Source organism: Natator depressus, chromosome 3, assembly GCF_965152275.1.
Source record: "Natator depressus isolate rNatDep1 chromosome 3, rNatDep2.hap1, whole genome shotgun sequence".
Taxonomy (NCBI): domain Eukaryota; kingdom Metazoa; phylum Chordata; order Testudines; family Cheloniidae; genus Natator; species Natator depressus.
In genome coordinates this window covers 17,297,865-17,313,641 of record NC_134236.1, presented here as the reverse complement: position 1 = coordinate 17,313,641, position 15,777 = coordinate 17,297,865, and the positions used below count along the sequence as shown (strand labels likewise).

At 43.7% G+C, this 15,777-nt stretch overlaps 1 protein-coding gene across 2 annotated transcripts in view; it reads left to right on the top strand.

Annotated features, from left to right (window-relative positions):
* The window catches only part of CLIC5 (chloride intracellular channel 5), a 119,741-nt gene extending 108,204 nt beyond the window's left edge, over positions 1-11,537 (top strand). For both annotated transcript variants that reach the window (XM_074947475.1, XM_074947476.1), the window contains 2 exons: positions 4,173-4,354; positions 8,463-11,537. In XM_074947475.1, coding sequence (XP_074803576.1) covers positions 4,173-4,354; positions 8,463-8,630 — 350 coding nt within the window. In that variant the 3' untranslated portion in view covers positions 8,631-11,537. The remainder of the gene's footprint in view (positions 1-4,172; positions 4,355-8,462) is intronic.
* Positions 11,538-15,777: the final 4,240 nt, after the last annotated feature.

Genomic DNA, 15,777 nt, shown 5'->3' with positions numbered 1-15,777 from the left:
CCTCACCCCCCCTCACCCAGAACCCCCCTGAGGAGCCCCACTCCCCCTGCACCTGGACCACCCCAACAAGCCACCCGCACCTGGATCCCCACCCTGCTGAGCCCCAACCAGATGCACTTGGATCCCTACCCCACTGAGCCCCACTCCCCGCACACCCAGAGCCCCCACACTGAGCCCCCTCACACCTAGATCCCCCTGCTGAGTTCTATCCCCCCAACACCCAGATCCCCAACACTGAGCCCCAACCACCTTCATCTGGACCCCCCCTGAAGAGTCTATTACTTTTGCACCCAGAACCCTCCAACAAGCCCCTGTGTGTCCAGATCCCCCCTGTACCCTGATCCCCCACTGTGCCTCCCGCACCCAGATTGCCCCACAGAGAACTCGCTCAACCCACACCTGGATCCCCCCCCATACTAAGCCCCTCTACTCTTATATCATGCCTTGCTGAGCCTACCTGCCCACATCTGTTGCACCTGGCATGGAGGGGCCCTGGGGTGTTTCTGGGGCTGGCCCGGTCCTTGCACTGTATCAGGGTTGGGTGCAGCCTTACCACTGACTCTGTGTCCTGGGGGGGGGGGGTTGTATAGTGAGCTCCCACCTCTGTGCAGCCAGTGGCCTGTGCTCCCCAATGCCATGCTTGAGCCTCCACATTTATTTGAGAAATAAAAATTGCAGAATTTTAAAATATTGTGTGCAGAATTTTAAATTTTCTGGCACAGAATTTTGTATTTTTTGGTGCAGAATTCCCTCAGGAGTATCCTTTGCACCACATAAGATGGATTTAAAGACCTGGTTTTGAAAATACTTATACGTAACTTCATTCGTTGGCTACGTCTACATTTGATTTGGCAGGTGTGATTCCCAGTTTGCATAGACATACCCACTAGCTAAGACTAGCAGTGTAGCCAGGGTAGCATGGGAGATAGCTCAGGCTAGCTGCCTGCATACGTACCCACCCTGACACCCTGGGTACATACTTGGGTGGTTAGCCCAAGCCGCTCCCTGTGCTACCTAGGCTACATTGCTATTTTTAGTGTGCTAGCTTGAGCAGAGCTAGTGCAGGTATGTCTGCACCAGCTGGGAATCACACCTCCCACCACAAATGTAGACATAAGCATTGAGTAAAGTAGCTCACCGGTGTAAAACTGTGCAGAATCGGGCCTAAAAGTGTAATGCTTCAGAGCTACAGCTGGTGTAAATCAGCTGAGGTACTGGCCCTTATCCTCATTAGGGCCATATTGTTATTTTGCACATTATAATATTATCAATTATTTGTATTATCATAGTGCCTAGTGGTGGACCAGGACCCTCATCGTGCTAAGTGTTGTAAAAACCCAGTATGAAAAGATGGTCCCTGTCCCAGAGAGTTTTCAATCCAAGTAATCACTTGCAAACTTGCAAATTTCTACTCAATTCTTTTTTTGCCTCTGTCTTCATGAACAAGGTCAGCTCCAAGACTACTGCACTGGGCAGCACAGTATGGGGAGGAGGTGACCCAGCCCTCCATGGAGAAAGAAGTGGTTCAGGACTATTTAGAAAAGCTGGACATCCACAAACCCATGGGGCTGGATGCATTGCATCTAAGGGTGCTAAAGGAGTTGGCAGATGTGATTGCAGAGCCATTGGCCATTATCTTTGAAAACTCATGGTGATCAGGTCAGGTCCTGGACGACAGGAAAAAGGTAATGTAGTGCCCATCTTTAAAAAAGGGAAGAAGGAGGATCCTGGGAACTACAGGCCTGTCAGCCTCACCTCAGTCCCTGGAAAAATCATGGAGCAGGTCCTCAAGGAATCCATTTTGAAGCACTTAGAGGAGAGGAAAGTGATCAGGAACAGTCAGCATGGATTCACCAAGGGCAAGTCATGCCTGACTAATCTAATTGCCTTCTATGACGAGAAAACTGGCTCTGTGGATGAGGGGAAAGCAGTGGACATGTTATTCCTTGACTTTAGCAAAGCTTTAGATACAGTCTCCCACAGTATTCTTGACAGTAAGTTAAAGAATATAAGGTGGACTATAAGGTGGATAGAAAGCTTGCTTGATCACCGGGCTCAATGGGTAGTGATCAATGGCTCCATGTCTAGTTGGCAGCCAGTATCAAGCGGAGTGCCCCAAGGGTCGGTCCTGGGGCTGGTTTTGTTCAATATCTTCATTAATGATCTGGAGGATGGCGTGGATTGCACTCTCAGCAAGTTTGCAGATGACGCTAAACTGGGAGGAGTGGTAGATACGCTGGAGGGTAGGGATAGGATACAGAGGGCCCTAGACAAACTAGAGGATTGGGCCAAAAGAAATCTGATGAGGTTCAACAAGGACAAGTGCTGAGTCCTGCACTTAGAACAGAAGAATCCCATGCACTGCTACAGACTAGGGACTGAGCTGCTAGGGAGCAGTACTGCAGAAAAGGACCTTGGGGTTACATTGGACAAGAAGCTGGATATGAGTCAACAGAGTGCCCTTGTTGTCAAGAAGGCTAATGGCATTTTGGGCTGTATAAGTGGGAGTATTGCCAGTCGATCAAGGGACATGATCATTCCCCTCTATTCAACATTGGTGAGGCCTCATCTGGAGTAGTGTCCAGTTTTGGGCCTCACACTACCAGAAGGATGTGGAAAAATTGGAAAGAGTCCACAGGAGGGCAACAAAAATGATTAGGGGGCTGGAGCACATGACTTATGAGGAGAGGCTGAGGGAACTGGGCTTATTTAGTCTGCAGAAGAGAAGAATGAGGGGGGATTTGATAGCTGCTTTCAACTACCTGAAAGGGGGTTCCAAAAAGGATGGATCTAGACTGTTCTCAGTGGTAGCAGAGGACAGAACAAGGAGTAATGATCTCAAGTTGCAGTGGGCGTGGTTTAGGTTGGATATTAGGAAAAACTTTTTCACTAGGAGGGTGGTGAAGCACTGGAATGGGTTACCTAGGGAGGTGGTGGAATCTCCTTCCTTAGAGGTTTTTAAGGTCAGGCTTGAAAAAGCCCTGTCTGGGATGATTTAGTTGGGGATTGGTCCTGCTTTGAGCAGGGGGTTGGACTAGATGTCCTCCTGAGGTCCCTTCCAACCCTGATATTCTATGATTCTACTCAGTCACATGGGGCAAATACTACAGTTTGTGATGGATGAGTAAAATATCTGTAATTTGTTCATTCTCATGATGGTGAAGTGTAGACACAGAGATCTTGCACCTGGACTGATGTTTTTGTGGGAGAATTTGGCACCTTTGTTATATGCTATATCTTGTCATCATTTTGAGTGCAGAACTCCCACTGGAGTCAAAAGGAATTTATTGTGTGGGGAAGGACTGACTGCAGCCTTTAGCCTTTAGTAAGTCTTAAAGTGAAAAGTCCAAATTTTCCTCTCTGAAAGGGGAGCATGACCCAAATTCAGTTCCGAAATGGGAAGAGGTTTGAAACTGGCTGTATATCATAAGTGTTTTGTGTGGCATCACATTTCATTGTTGTTAAATGGCTTTCATTTCAATCACACTGTATCTTCTAAGTGACTGGGAGAACATGTCGCCATAGCACTATGGTTGGCATCTTCTGAGACATTCCTACCTCCTTAAATGAATTCACATGAAAGAAAAAGTGAGCGTGAAGTACTGAACCAGATTTGATATTAATGGCAATACTGTAGAGCTAGAATAGTGCTTTTGGAATTGGGGAGCTCCAATTCATTGACCTTCTTTGCTGGATGTTCAATAATAACAGCGTGAGGAGGTACAGGGGCATCACCCAGTCCATGTGTACATGGACGGGGCATCGCTCACTCCATGTGTACATGGCCATTCACCCCATACAATCTACAGCTGTTCTACCTACCTTGAGATCCAATGGCTGCAGTGCACCAAAAACACAGCCTAGGATCACTGCAGTGTAGGAACATCATGACCTCACCTCTTTTCCTCCTTCCAGGGTCCGTTTTTTGTTGCTATACTGGTAGGAGGGAGGGGCTGTGCCTAACAGCCACGTGTCACTGGAAGACTAGGTCTAGACTGGGGCAATCCTCAGTAGCTGCTTTACAGTCAGATTCCACTGGAGATACAGCACAAACAGAACCCCACAACAGAGCATCTGGCCTTACCTTCGTAGGTATGGGGGGCAGTGTCAATGAGAGTGTTTCTAAGCCTTTCTTTCTTCCCACCCACCTATCTATTTATTTATTGACAAAGGCCTTGAGAGAGGTTTGACAAAGGCATTAAAGAAGCTGGATGACTATCTGAACACCCCTCTGCCTGAAGAAATTGATGCAGACAGCACTGAAGAGGAGAAAGTGTCTAAACGCAAGTTTCTGGATGGGGATGAGCTGACGCTTGCCGATTGCAACCTTCTGCCCAAACTTCATGTTGTTAAGGTAAAAGGCTTCATCTGATGGACAAGCAAATGTAAAGTGCCGAGGTCTGTAAACCTGAACTATCCTAGCAATGCCGTAGCTCTATCTGCCTGTCCCTTCTTTTCTATAGGAAAGAGCCTGGTCCGTAAATAGTTTGTAAGGTCCTAAGATCTTGGCCAAAAGTGCAAAGAAAATTAAACAAGATGTAAAAAGACTCTTTGATTGGAAAGAGGAAGAAACACTTGATAGAATGTGCATTAATGTAAGGCCCCCGCTCATCTCCAGTGCACTGTGAGATGGGAAGAACAGGCTGGGGTATTGCATGGTACTTCCTAGCTCCCTAGAGACTTCATCTCTCACTATTCACTAGCCTGGGTCAGCAAGTACGCAGTGTTTGGGTTCTGTGGGATGTCCCCCACAACTAAGGCAGAGCAAACAGGACTCCCCCCATTGCTCTGGCAGCCAAGCGTAAGTCTAGCAGGTGCATTAACAGGATATGGGGCCTGCTGAGCAGCTAGATCCCTTCCTCTGAGTTAAAAGGGAGGTGATCGATTAAATTCACTAGATCTCTCCTACACAGCATTATCTGCCCCACTGCCGGTAGATGTCAAAGGGGTCAGAGCAAGCTGAAGTTCTCCTCCCTTCCAGATACTGTTGGGTTGGTGGAGTCCAATTCTCCAACCTCAAGAACATACATAATAGGGGAAGGTCCAGGGTTATGGACTAAGGACCTCTCTGGCAGATAGTGACCGGGGAAAGAGGAAGGGCTTGAGGCCAATATATATACAGCTTTCTTCTTTCCCTAGTGTCTGGGTTTGCAGGGAGGAAAGAGCAGAAGCTTGTGCTAGCTGGAGCTATTAGGAATGTACCAGCATATCTCACAGCTAATACAGTACAGGCCAGTTTGCTTTTAATTTGGACTATTTAAAAATATTTTCTCTTTAATCTTTTGCACTTGTTGCACTCTGTCACTGTATTTCCTTTTTGTTTCTTCACGTTGGTATCAAATCACACCTGGCTCTCTCAACTAAACCGCACATCTCCTTGGACTGATTATCTTGCCAGTGCCCCTGTCTCCCTCATTCTGCACACATTGGTTTTATAAAATAGGGTTGTACAAGCATTGTGACCTTTTGGCTTCCCTTGATAGGAAGTGTATTTTTAAAGCTAGCTACCATGACAGCTGCCAACCCTCGTCATCCAGATTCTCTCTTTCCACTGGACCATTTTATAAATTATTTTTATTTTTTTCTGATGATTGTGTGTATATGCTTGATCAAGTAGCACTACGTATGTATGAAAAGAATGCTTAACACTTAGGGTATGTCTATACTACGATTAAAAACCTACAGCTGGCCTGTGCCAGCTGACGTGGGCTCACGGGGCTCAGGCTTGGGGGGCTATTTAATTGCATTGTAGACATTCAGGCTCAGGATAGAGCCGGGCTCTAGGACACAGTGCGCTGGGAGGGTCCCAGAGCTCAGGCTGCAGCCTGAGCCCGAACATCACAGCAGAATTAAACAGTCCCACAGCCTGAGCCCTGCAAGCCCGAGTCAAATGGCACTGGCCAGCTGCACGTATGTAACTGCAGTGTAGACATACTCTTAGTGCTTTTCTCCACAGATCTTAAAGCACTGTACAATAGTGGCTAAGCATAATTTGCCCCATTTTTTAAAGATGGGGAAACTGAGACACAGAGAGCTTGAAGTGACTTGTCCAGTGTCACACAGTGAGTCAGTGGCAGATCCAGGATTAGAACCGCAGGTCTCCTCACTCTGAATTTTTACCCTATGCATCCATTCCCACCCATGTGTAACCTAAAAAGAGCTGTTCAGATGTACCAGCTGTTCAGCTGGTATTTCACATAGCAAAGTTAACAATGAAAGTTAGTCCGGGATCCCAGGTTTAAGATACAGAATGGTCACTGGTTTAGTGCAAAGGATGTACATCATTCTCTCTTCTAAGTGCTGTATTTATTCAATTTATCAGATTACATGTTTCTTCAGAAAAAAAACAAGTACCTGGTAGACATTGGCAAGCCAGGAGCTAGAAAGTGGAGCCAAGTCATGCATCTACCTTGGCTCCATGAGTCAAAACATAAGCTAAGCCATGGTGAGTGCTGACTTACACGTATAAAAAGAGAACACAGAATGTGATGCATAAGTCACTTACACAAGCAATGTGATAATATTCTCACTGGTTTGGCACTTTCTTTGGCTCACCTTCCCTCATGGAGGCATAGCCAGACATTTTAATGCTAATGCTTAAAGCTTTCATTGTGTGGCCTATTGCTAGTTCCCATCTCCTTAAGGCAAAATGAAAGATAGGTAAACAGATCTTGTAGAATTATAAATCTCTTATAGACGTGCATAGCCGCAGACTATTGTTTTAGGTCTGTTTAACAGACACAAAAAAAGGTAGTCATATAAGGACGTTCTCATTTGGTTAAAGACTTCCATTGGAAATTGTGTGCATCTCAACCTAAATTGATGAAAAAAGAAAAGGAGTACTTGTGGCACCTTAGAGACTAACCAATTTATTTGAGCACAAGCTTTCGTGAGCTCATGAAAGCTTATGCTCAAATAAATTGGTTAGTCTCTAAGGTGCCACAAGTACTCCTTTTCTTTTTGTGAATACAGACTAACACGGCTGTTACTCTGAAACCTAAATTGATGAGTGGGTTCTAGCCTCTATGTTCACATGTGAAACACTTCTGAAAGGAGTGGGATTGCATAGATGCAACTTAGAAATGGATTTTGCCTAGAGTATGCCAAAGGGATCCTGGTAATAAGAATAAACCATAATCCCTTGTAAGAACAGAGCTGTCCTGAAAAACCTGAGATGGATGGAAACTCTAATAAGTACTTTAGAAAACAGAGGGGAGCTGTACAGTACATATGGATGTAATTCCCTTTATGCTCAGGAGTAACTTTACACTCATAAAAACTAGAGATGGGAAAGACCCAATAAATTAACTAATCCTTCCCGCCCAATCAATTTGTCCATTCTGTCACTGCAGGATTGTTACATACAGTATATTATTAAATTCATTGCCCAATCAGGAAGAAAGGCCCCAGTCTAGCAAGGTACTTAAGCATGTTTCTAACCGTAAGCACATGAGTTAGTCCCATTGATTATATACGTATTGCAAGTAAGGCATGTGCTTAAGTAACTTGCTGAATCAAGGCCTAAATGTCTTTAATGGTTGGGCTTCTACAGAGATTTCTAGTCTAATAAATCTCAAAGATAGGAAACTTCCTGATTCACAGATGTTTTTTCCCAGTACACACCGATACTCCTAGTTCAATATGAGATGTTAGTAGGGCCCCTAGTTCTTGGTATCTAAGTCATGGTGCCCTGTACCATTTTAAACAGTTATTTCCCCTCCTCATTGTGTATATCTTTCCACTGTTTGTAGATGGTTATATCCCCTGCCATGATTGTTTGACCACGCAGTACATTTCATTTTTTAAGTCTTTTCTCAGTTCACACCCTTTAAACCATCTACCTTTTAAAGTGTCATCTGACCAGGCTTCTTATCTGATAATGCCATTCCAGGGAGCACAGCTGTTAGAGGTGATGTTCATAGGAATGAGGGAAAAACCCGTGGTGGAGCCTGTTGGGTCTTTGGATACAGTGCTTGCTATTACTAAGTCAGGATTTGGCATCAGTGACCACACTGTGGTATTGGACTTCTGTTACTTCTTGTCTACATGAACACTTAGTTTACAGCAAGCTGGGGTATAAATCTACCCCACACTAGTCTGCTGCGCACTAAGAATCTACATGTACCCTGCTGCCACACACTAAAAGTTCCCTAGTGCATTTTAATTTACTCCTCTTTCAAAGCAGGGAAGATCAAAGCACACTTTTAGTGCATGGCAGCCTGGACCACACCGATACTAGGTGGGGTAGGGTTACGCCCCAGCTTGCTGCAAACTAAGTGTTTGTGCAAACAAGCCCTTAGACTAGGTACTGTATTTGCATGGTAATGGTCAGGAAATGTTGACCTTTAGATGGCTTGTACTATTGGACCCTGCCCTTTTTGACTCCCTTGTCTATTGTGTAACAAAAAGAATGAAGTTTAAAAGCCTAAAACCAGCAAGTTTCTTTTTTGTCTTTGCTCTAGATTGTAGCTAAGAAATATCGCAACTATGAGTTCCCGACAGAGATGACGGGGCTATGGCAATACCTGAAGAATGCTTATGCCAGGGATGAATTCACCAACACCTGTGCTGCGGACAAAGAAATTGAGCAAGCGTATGCAGATGTGGCCAAGCGGCTCAGCAAATCCTAACTGACATCCGCAAGGGCTCAGTATCCTCAGGGGATTCCCAGTTCACAGATTCCTCTCCTTGTTGTCTTAGGAAATATTCTTCATCATGTTTCTGGTTGGCATCCCCATGACTTCAGCTGTTAAAGTGTATTGGTCAGGGCCAAATCTGCCTCTCCCTAGAGAAAACATAAGGCAACTACAGGGGGGTAAAAAACCCTCTGGAATCTGAACCCAAGAGCTGGAGCAAGTATTATTATTGGCAATCATCATCAGTATTTGCAACTATTCATCTTTTTTTTTTCTTAATATCAGCCACCTATTTTATTGGGAACTTTAAAAAATAGGATACTGAGCTGAAAAATTCAAGTCGATGGGTTAGGAATGTACAGAACTGGTTCTTCTCTGGCCCTTTTCAAGGATACTTTTTTTCTGATGTGATCTATCCAAAATAACACTGCTAGTGGGAACCTTGAGGTAGTAGGAATGAGGTTTTGTCTGAAAGCAAAAAGAGTTTGACCCTAAGGGAGAAATTTCCTTAGCAGATATATTCAAAAACCTCTGTTTTAACAGGGCTGGAGGAGGTTATAAGATGCTCATTACTGATGTGGCGCTAGTGAGGAAGCATCAGTGGATATGTCAGACTTGCAGATGCTGCTTGGCATATGATTTGCATGTTTCCACTTCATCCAAATCATAAAAGGAAAAGAGAGAGAATGAGAGATGAACTGGGCAGTTCACCCAAAAGCCCACTGGATCTCTGGGGGGACGTGCTCAGATGCTATAGTGATAGGGGGCAGATAATTACTCTGTTACGTAGAAAGAATCCTCACAGCTAGCTGAATTGTTTTAGATATTCTCACCTTAACTGTATATTTGCCAGCTTATTTAGATTGAGAGCCATGGGTGGGAGTGGAAATCTGTTGCCTCTTATGAATGCCACATTGGGGAGAAATACCCAATTTATTTTTGAGCTTTTGAAACTGATCACCTTTCAAAGTTCATCTCCCATTCTAGACAGCCGGTTGGCCTGAAAACCTTAAGGAGGATGAGCTAGAAGGGAGACCTGAAGCAGAGAAACTCCCACTCCTAGCTAGAAAGTTGGCAAGTATACTAGCACAAACACATGCAAGGTGGCTTTGTCCCACTCATTCCCTGATTCATATCACTGCTGTCAATGACCCTTATCAATGACCCTTTTGACTGTGACCTAGGACTTCTTCCAAAATGATTCGTTTGTGCTATGGGCAGTCGTATGAACAGATCTGCTTAGTTCTGATCACTTTATTGGTGAATTACTTTAAGAAATTAAGGGCGACAATTCTTTTGTATGAAATATAAAAGATTGAGTTGATTTAGCTAGCTACATATCAGGGAGAGGAAGGCTCCCAATCTTCATCAAATCTGGAGATTTATAGTTGTTTGAAAAGATCAAATAAAATTGAACTCTAGCATGCCTTGGCTTCACTCCTAATCAGCCCCTTGCTCCTGTATGGAACTGCAGTGACTTCAGTGGGACTCCAGACTGGCAAACCCTTAAATTGGGAAACCCAGGATCAGGCCCTTGTTTGCAATTAAAAAGCTAATGAACTGGAGACAACTTATAAGGCCAGAATCTGCTCTGTTACAGAGATGTAGCTCTAGAGTAATTCCAGTGACTTTGGAGGAGTTACTCTGCATTCACACCAGCACAGCTGAGAACAGAATCTTGCCCATTGACTGATGACATTTAGGGCTGACTACAGTATTGCACAGAGCAGTCAGTTTGTTCTGAACTTTCCAAAACCTTGGAAGAAAGTCCATGAACTCCCTAGTCTTCCCTCAGAATGGGCTATTTAAACAAGCAAATGCTTACACTCTTTACAATGTTGCTGAGAAATCAACTGGCTCTGAGAGCACAAGTAACAGCCAGCAAAATACAATGAGATTAGAAGAGTCTGCACATTCACATGTGGCTCATTAAAAACGTGTCTCCATAAAATAACCAGATTGGAATTGTTTGTATTTTTTTTTAAATTAAGATATTTAATTATTTATTTTGATTGATTAAATTCTTTCTTTCTTTCTTTCTTTCTTCTCAGCATATTGGTTGAGCTGGCTCACTCTGTAAGACTGTTATAACCAAGGCTCTGCAAATGTAGTTTGTAATGAACAGTGGTTTCCTGTGTCTGATTAATGGCCATTTTGGATTTTTTTTCACTATGGCTTGGCTACCAGAACTCCAGCTGACCAAGACTTCACTTTTCTCAATCATCATCTAACAGGTTATTTTTTTAAAAATCAGAGGCTTTGTCTAATCAGAGTTGTGTATGAACTGTGAATAAAGAAGTAGAAAGCCTGCTGTTCTGTGCATATTTTAATTGGAGCCTTTAAGAAGTTCACAAAAACAGACAGTGGGTCTCAGGCAGGGTTAGGTGAACCGGTTCAGGAGATATACCAATTTCTGCTTTCCCATGTGAACTTTCATCCATTTCTTGAACCACATTTGAACAAAACCGTTTAAGGTTCTGAAATGTTCTAATACAGTTTGCTTTCATTTTAATTAAAAACAGATCCATACCAAAATCTTTAGATCTGAACACCCTCAAAGTAGAGCTGGTTTTAAAATTTTCCTTCTAAAATTTTGTTGGTTGTTTTTGTTTTTTAGTGGAAAATGGCTTTTCACTGCAATGGACATCTTTATGAGAAAATTTCCATAGTCTGAAAATTTTTGAGATTTTGTTATAAAAATTCAGAATCCCCAAACCACAATTTGTTTTGGTTTTCAGCAACCAGAAGACTAAATGTTATTTATTTAGTAAGTTAGTTTGGGGTTTTCAATGTTAACGTGAAAAATCAAAATCAGTTAAAATGGGAAAAATGTTTTCAATCAAAATTTTTCACACAGAAAATAAATTAAAAAAAAACAACCACCCATCTTCTGAGTAGCTTTATGTCAAATTTTGTCGGAGATTCAAATCTGGATCTGGATCCTAGTTTTGCATCTCATCCCTAACTCAATAATGGGCTAACCCAAAACTCTGGATCCAAACCCTCCTGAACTTTGAGTGAGTTTGAAATTCAAACCCCTGTTTTCAAGTTTGTAATTTTTGCACAGCTTTGTGCTTCTTGGCTCAAAATATGACCAGTAAAAGGAAGTACTGGAAATCCATGTAGAAAATTGTGCTGTTAAGATTTCCAGCCTCCTTCTCTAGACCCAGAAGGTTCAGATAAGCTTCTTTTTAATTTGAAAACTGGATATAATTAACGTAGGCTTGAATAGAGACTGGGAGTGGATGGGTCATTACACAAAGTAAAACTATTTCCCCATGTTTATCCTCCCCCCACCCCCCACTGTTCCTCAGAAGTTCTTGTCAACAGCTGGAAATGGCCCACCTTGATTATCACTACAAAAGGTTCCCCCCGCCGCCCCGCTCTCCTCCTGGTAATAGCTCAACTAAGTGATCACTCTGGTTACAGTGTGTATGGTAACACCCATTGTTTCATGTTCTCTATGTATATAAATCTCCCCACTGTATTTTCCACTGAATGCATCCGATGAGGTGAGCTGTAGCTCACGAAAGCTTATGCTCAAATAAATTTGTTAGTCTCTAAGGTGCCACAAGTACTCCTTTTCTTTTTGCGAATACAGACTAACACGGCTGCTACTCTGAAACCTGTCATTATGCAATGCACTGAATTTAGAGTGGAAATCTATCAACTTCATGAAAAAACTCATACAGCTACAGACAGACATCATCTTCCTTTCCAAACGCAAACAGATGGACATCGTACCAAAAGGACTGAAGGTAAAAAGTCCATTACAATCTACATACCACACAGACTATGCTGACAGCTTGTGCCACACGCTCTCAAAGAAACTGCGGAATCACCTGATCAACATCCTCTACAGCAAACAGGGAAAGATTAAAAATGAGCTCGCAAAACTGGATACTCTCATAAAAAACCAACCTTCCACACAAACTTCCTCGTGGCTGGACTTTGCAAAAACTAGACAAGCCATTTACAACACACACTTTGCTTCTCTACAAAAGAAAAAGGACACTAAACTATCTAAACTACTACATGCCACAAGGGGCCACAACAGTGGTTCCCTCAACCCACCCAGCAATATTGTTAATCTATCCAACTATACTCTTAGCCCAGCAGAAGAATCTGTCCTATCTCGGGGCCTCTCCTTCTGTCCCTCCACTCCCATGAACATGATACAGTTCTGTGGTGACCTAGAATCCTATTTTCGACGCCTCCGACTCAAGGAATATTTCCAACACACCTCTGAACATACTAACCCACAGAGAGCTTCCTACCAAGACTGCAAAAAGAAGGATTCTAGGTGGACTCCTCCTGAAGGTCGAAACAACAGACTGGACTTCTACATAGAGTGCTTCCGCCGACGTGCACAGGCTGAAATTGTGGAAAAGCAGCATCACTTGCCCCATAACCTCAGCAGTGCAGAACACAATGCCATCCACAGCCTCAGAAACAACTCAGACATCATAATCAAAAAGGCTGACAAAGGAGGTGCTGTTGTCATCATGAATAGGTCGGAATATGAACAAGAGGCTGCTCGGCAGCTCTCCAACACCACTTTCTACAAGCCATTACCCTCTGATCCCACTGAGGGTTACCAAAAGAAACTACAGCATTTACTCAAGAAACTCCCTGAAAAAGCACAAGAACAAATCCGCAAAGACACACCCCTGGAACCCCGACCTGGGATATTCTGTCTGCTACCCAAGATCCATAAACCTGGAAACCCTGGACGCCCCATCATCTCAGGCATTGGCACCCTGACAGCAGGATTGTCTGGCTATGTAGACTCCCTCCTCAGGCCCTACGCTACCAGCACTCCCAGCTATCTTCGAGACACCACTGACTTCCTGAGGAAACTACAATCCATCGGTGATCTTCCAGAAAACACCACCCTGGCCACTACGGATGTAGAAGCCCTCTACACCAACATTCCACACAAAGATGGACTACAAGCCGTCAGGAACAGTATCCCGATAATGTCACGGCAAACCTGGTGGCTGAACTTTGTGACTTTGTCCTCACCCATAACTATTTCACATTTGGGGACAATGTATACCTTCAAATCAGCGGCACTGCTATGGGTACCTACATGGCCCCACAATATGCCAACATTTTTATGGCTGACTTAGAACAACGCTTTCTCAGCTCTCGTCCCCTAATGCCCCTACTCTACTTGTGCTATATTGATGACATCTTCATCATCTGGACCCATGGAAAAGAAGCCCTTGAGGAATTCCACCATGATTTCAACAATTTCCATCCCACCATCAACCTCAGCCTGGACCAGTCCACACAAGAGATCCACTTCCTGGACACTACGGTGCTAATAAGCGATGGTCACATAAACACCACCCTATACCGGAAACCTGCTGATCGCTATTCCTACCTACGTGCCTCCAGCTTTCATCCAGACCACACCACATGATCCATTGTCTACAGCCAAGCTCTACGATACAACCGCATTTGCTCCAACCCCTCAGACAGAAGCAAACACCTACAAGATCTCTATCAAGCATTCTTACAACTACGGTACCCACCTGCTGAAGTGAAAAAACAGACTGACAGAGCCAGAAGAGTACCCAGAAGTCACCTACTACAGGACAGGCCCAACAAAGAAAATAACAGAACGCCACTAGCCATCACCTTCAGCCCCCAACTAAAACCTCTCCAACGCATCATCAAGGATCTACAACCTATCCTGAAGGATGACCCATCACTCTCACAGATCTTGGGAGACAGGCCAGTCCTTGCTTAGAGACAGCCCCCCAACCTGAAGCAAATACTCACCAGCAACCACACACCACACAACAGAACCACTAACCCAGGAATCTATCCTTGCGACAAAGCCTGTTGCCAACTGTGTCCACACATCTATTCAGGGGACACCATCATAGGGCCTAATCACATCAGCCACAATATCAGAGGCTCGTTCACCTGCCCATCTACCAATGTGATACATGCCATCATGTGCCAGCAATGCCCCTCTGCCATGTACATTTGTCAAGGTTCCTCCCCCACTCTGAACTCTAGGGTACAGATGTGGGGACCTGGATGAAAAACCTCCTAAGCTTATCTTTACCAGCTTAGGTCAAAACTTCCCCAAGGTACAAAATATTCCACCCTTTTGTCCTTGGATTGGCCGCTACCACCACCAAACAAATACTGGTTACTGGGGAAGAGCTGTTTGGACACGTCTTTCCCCCCAAAATACTTCCCAAAACCTTGCACCCCACTTCCTGGACAAGGTTTGGTAAAAAGCCTCACCAATTTGCCTAGGTGACTACAGACCCAGACCCTTGGATCTTAAGAACAATGAACAATCCTCCCAACACTTGCACCCCCCTTTCCAGGGAAATGTTGGATAAAAAGCCTCACCAATTTGCATAGGTGACCACAGACCCAAACCCTTGGATCTGAGAACAATGAAAAAGCATTCGGTTTTCTTACAAAAAGACTTTTAATAGAAATAGAAGTAAATAGAAATAAAAAAAAAATCCCCCCTGTAAAATCAGGATGGTAAATACCTTACAGGGTAATTAGATTCAAAACATAGAGAACCCCTCTAGGCAAAAACCTTAAGTTACAAAAAAGATACACAGACAGAAATAGTTATTCTATTCAGCACAATTCTTTTCTCAGCCATTTAAAGAAATCATAATCTAACACGTACCTAGCTAGATTACTTACTAAAAGTTCTAAGGCTTCATTCCTGGTCTATCTCCGGCAAAGACAAAATATAGACAGACACACATACCCTTTGTTTCTCTCCCTCCTCCCAGCTTTTGAAAGTATCTTGTCTCCTCATTGGTCATTTTGGTCAGGTGCCAGCGAGGTTACCTTTAGCTTCTTAACCCTTTACAGGTGAGAGGAGATTTCCTCTGGCCAGGAGGGATTTTAAAGGGGTTTACCCTTCCCTTTATATTTATGACAACATTGGTCAAACTGGACAGTCTCTACGTAAAAGAATAAATGGACACAAATCAGACGTCAAGAATTATAACATTCAAAAACTAGTTGGAGAACACTTCAGTCTCTCTGGTCACTCGATTATACACCTAAAAGTGGCAATACTTCAACAAAAAAACTTCAAAAACAGACTCCAATGAGAGACTGCTGAATTGGAATTAATTTGCAAACT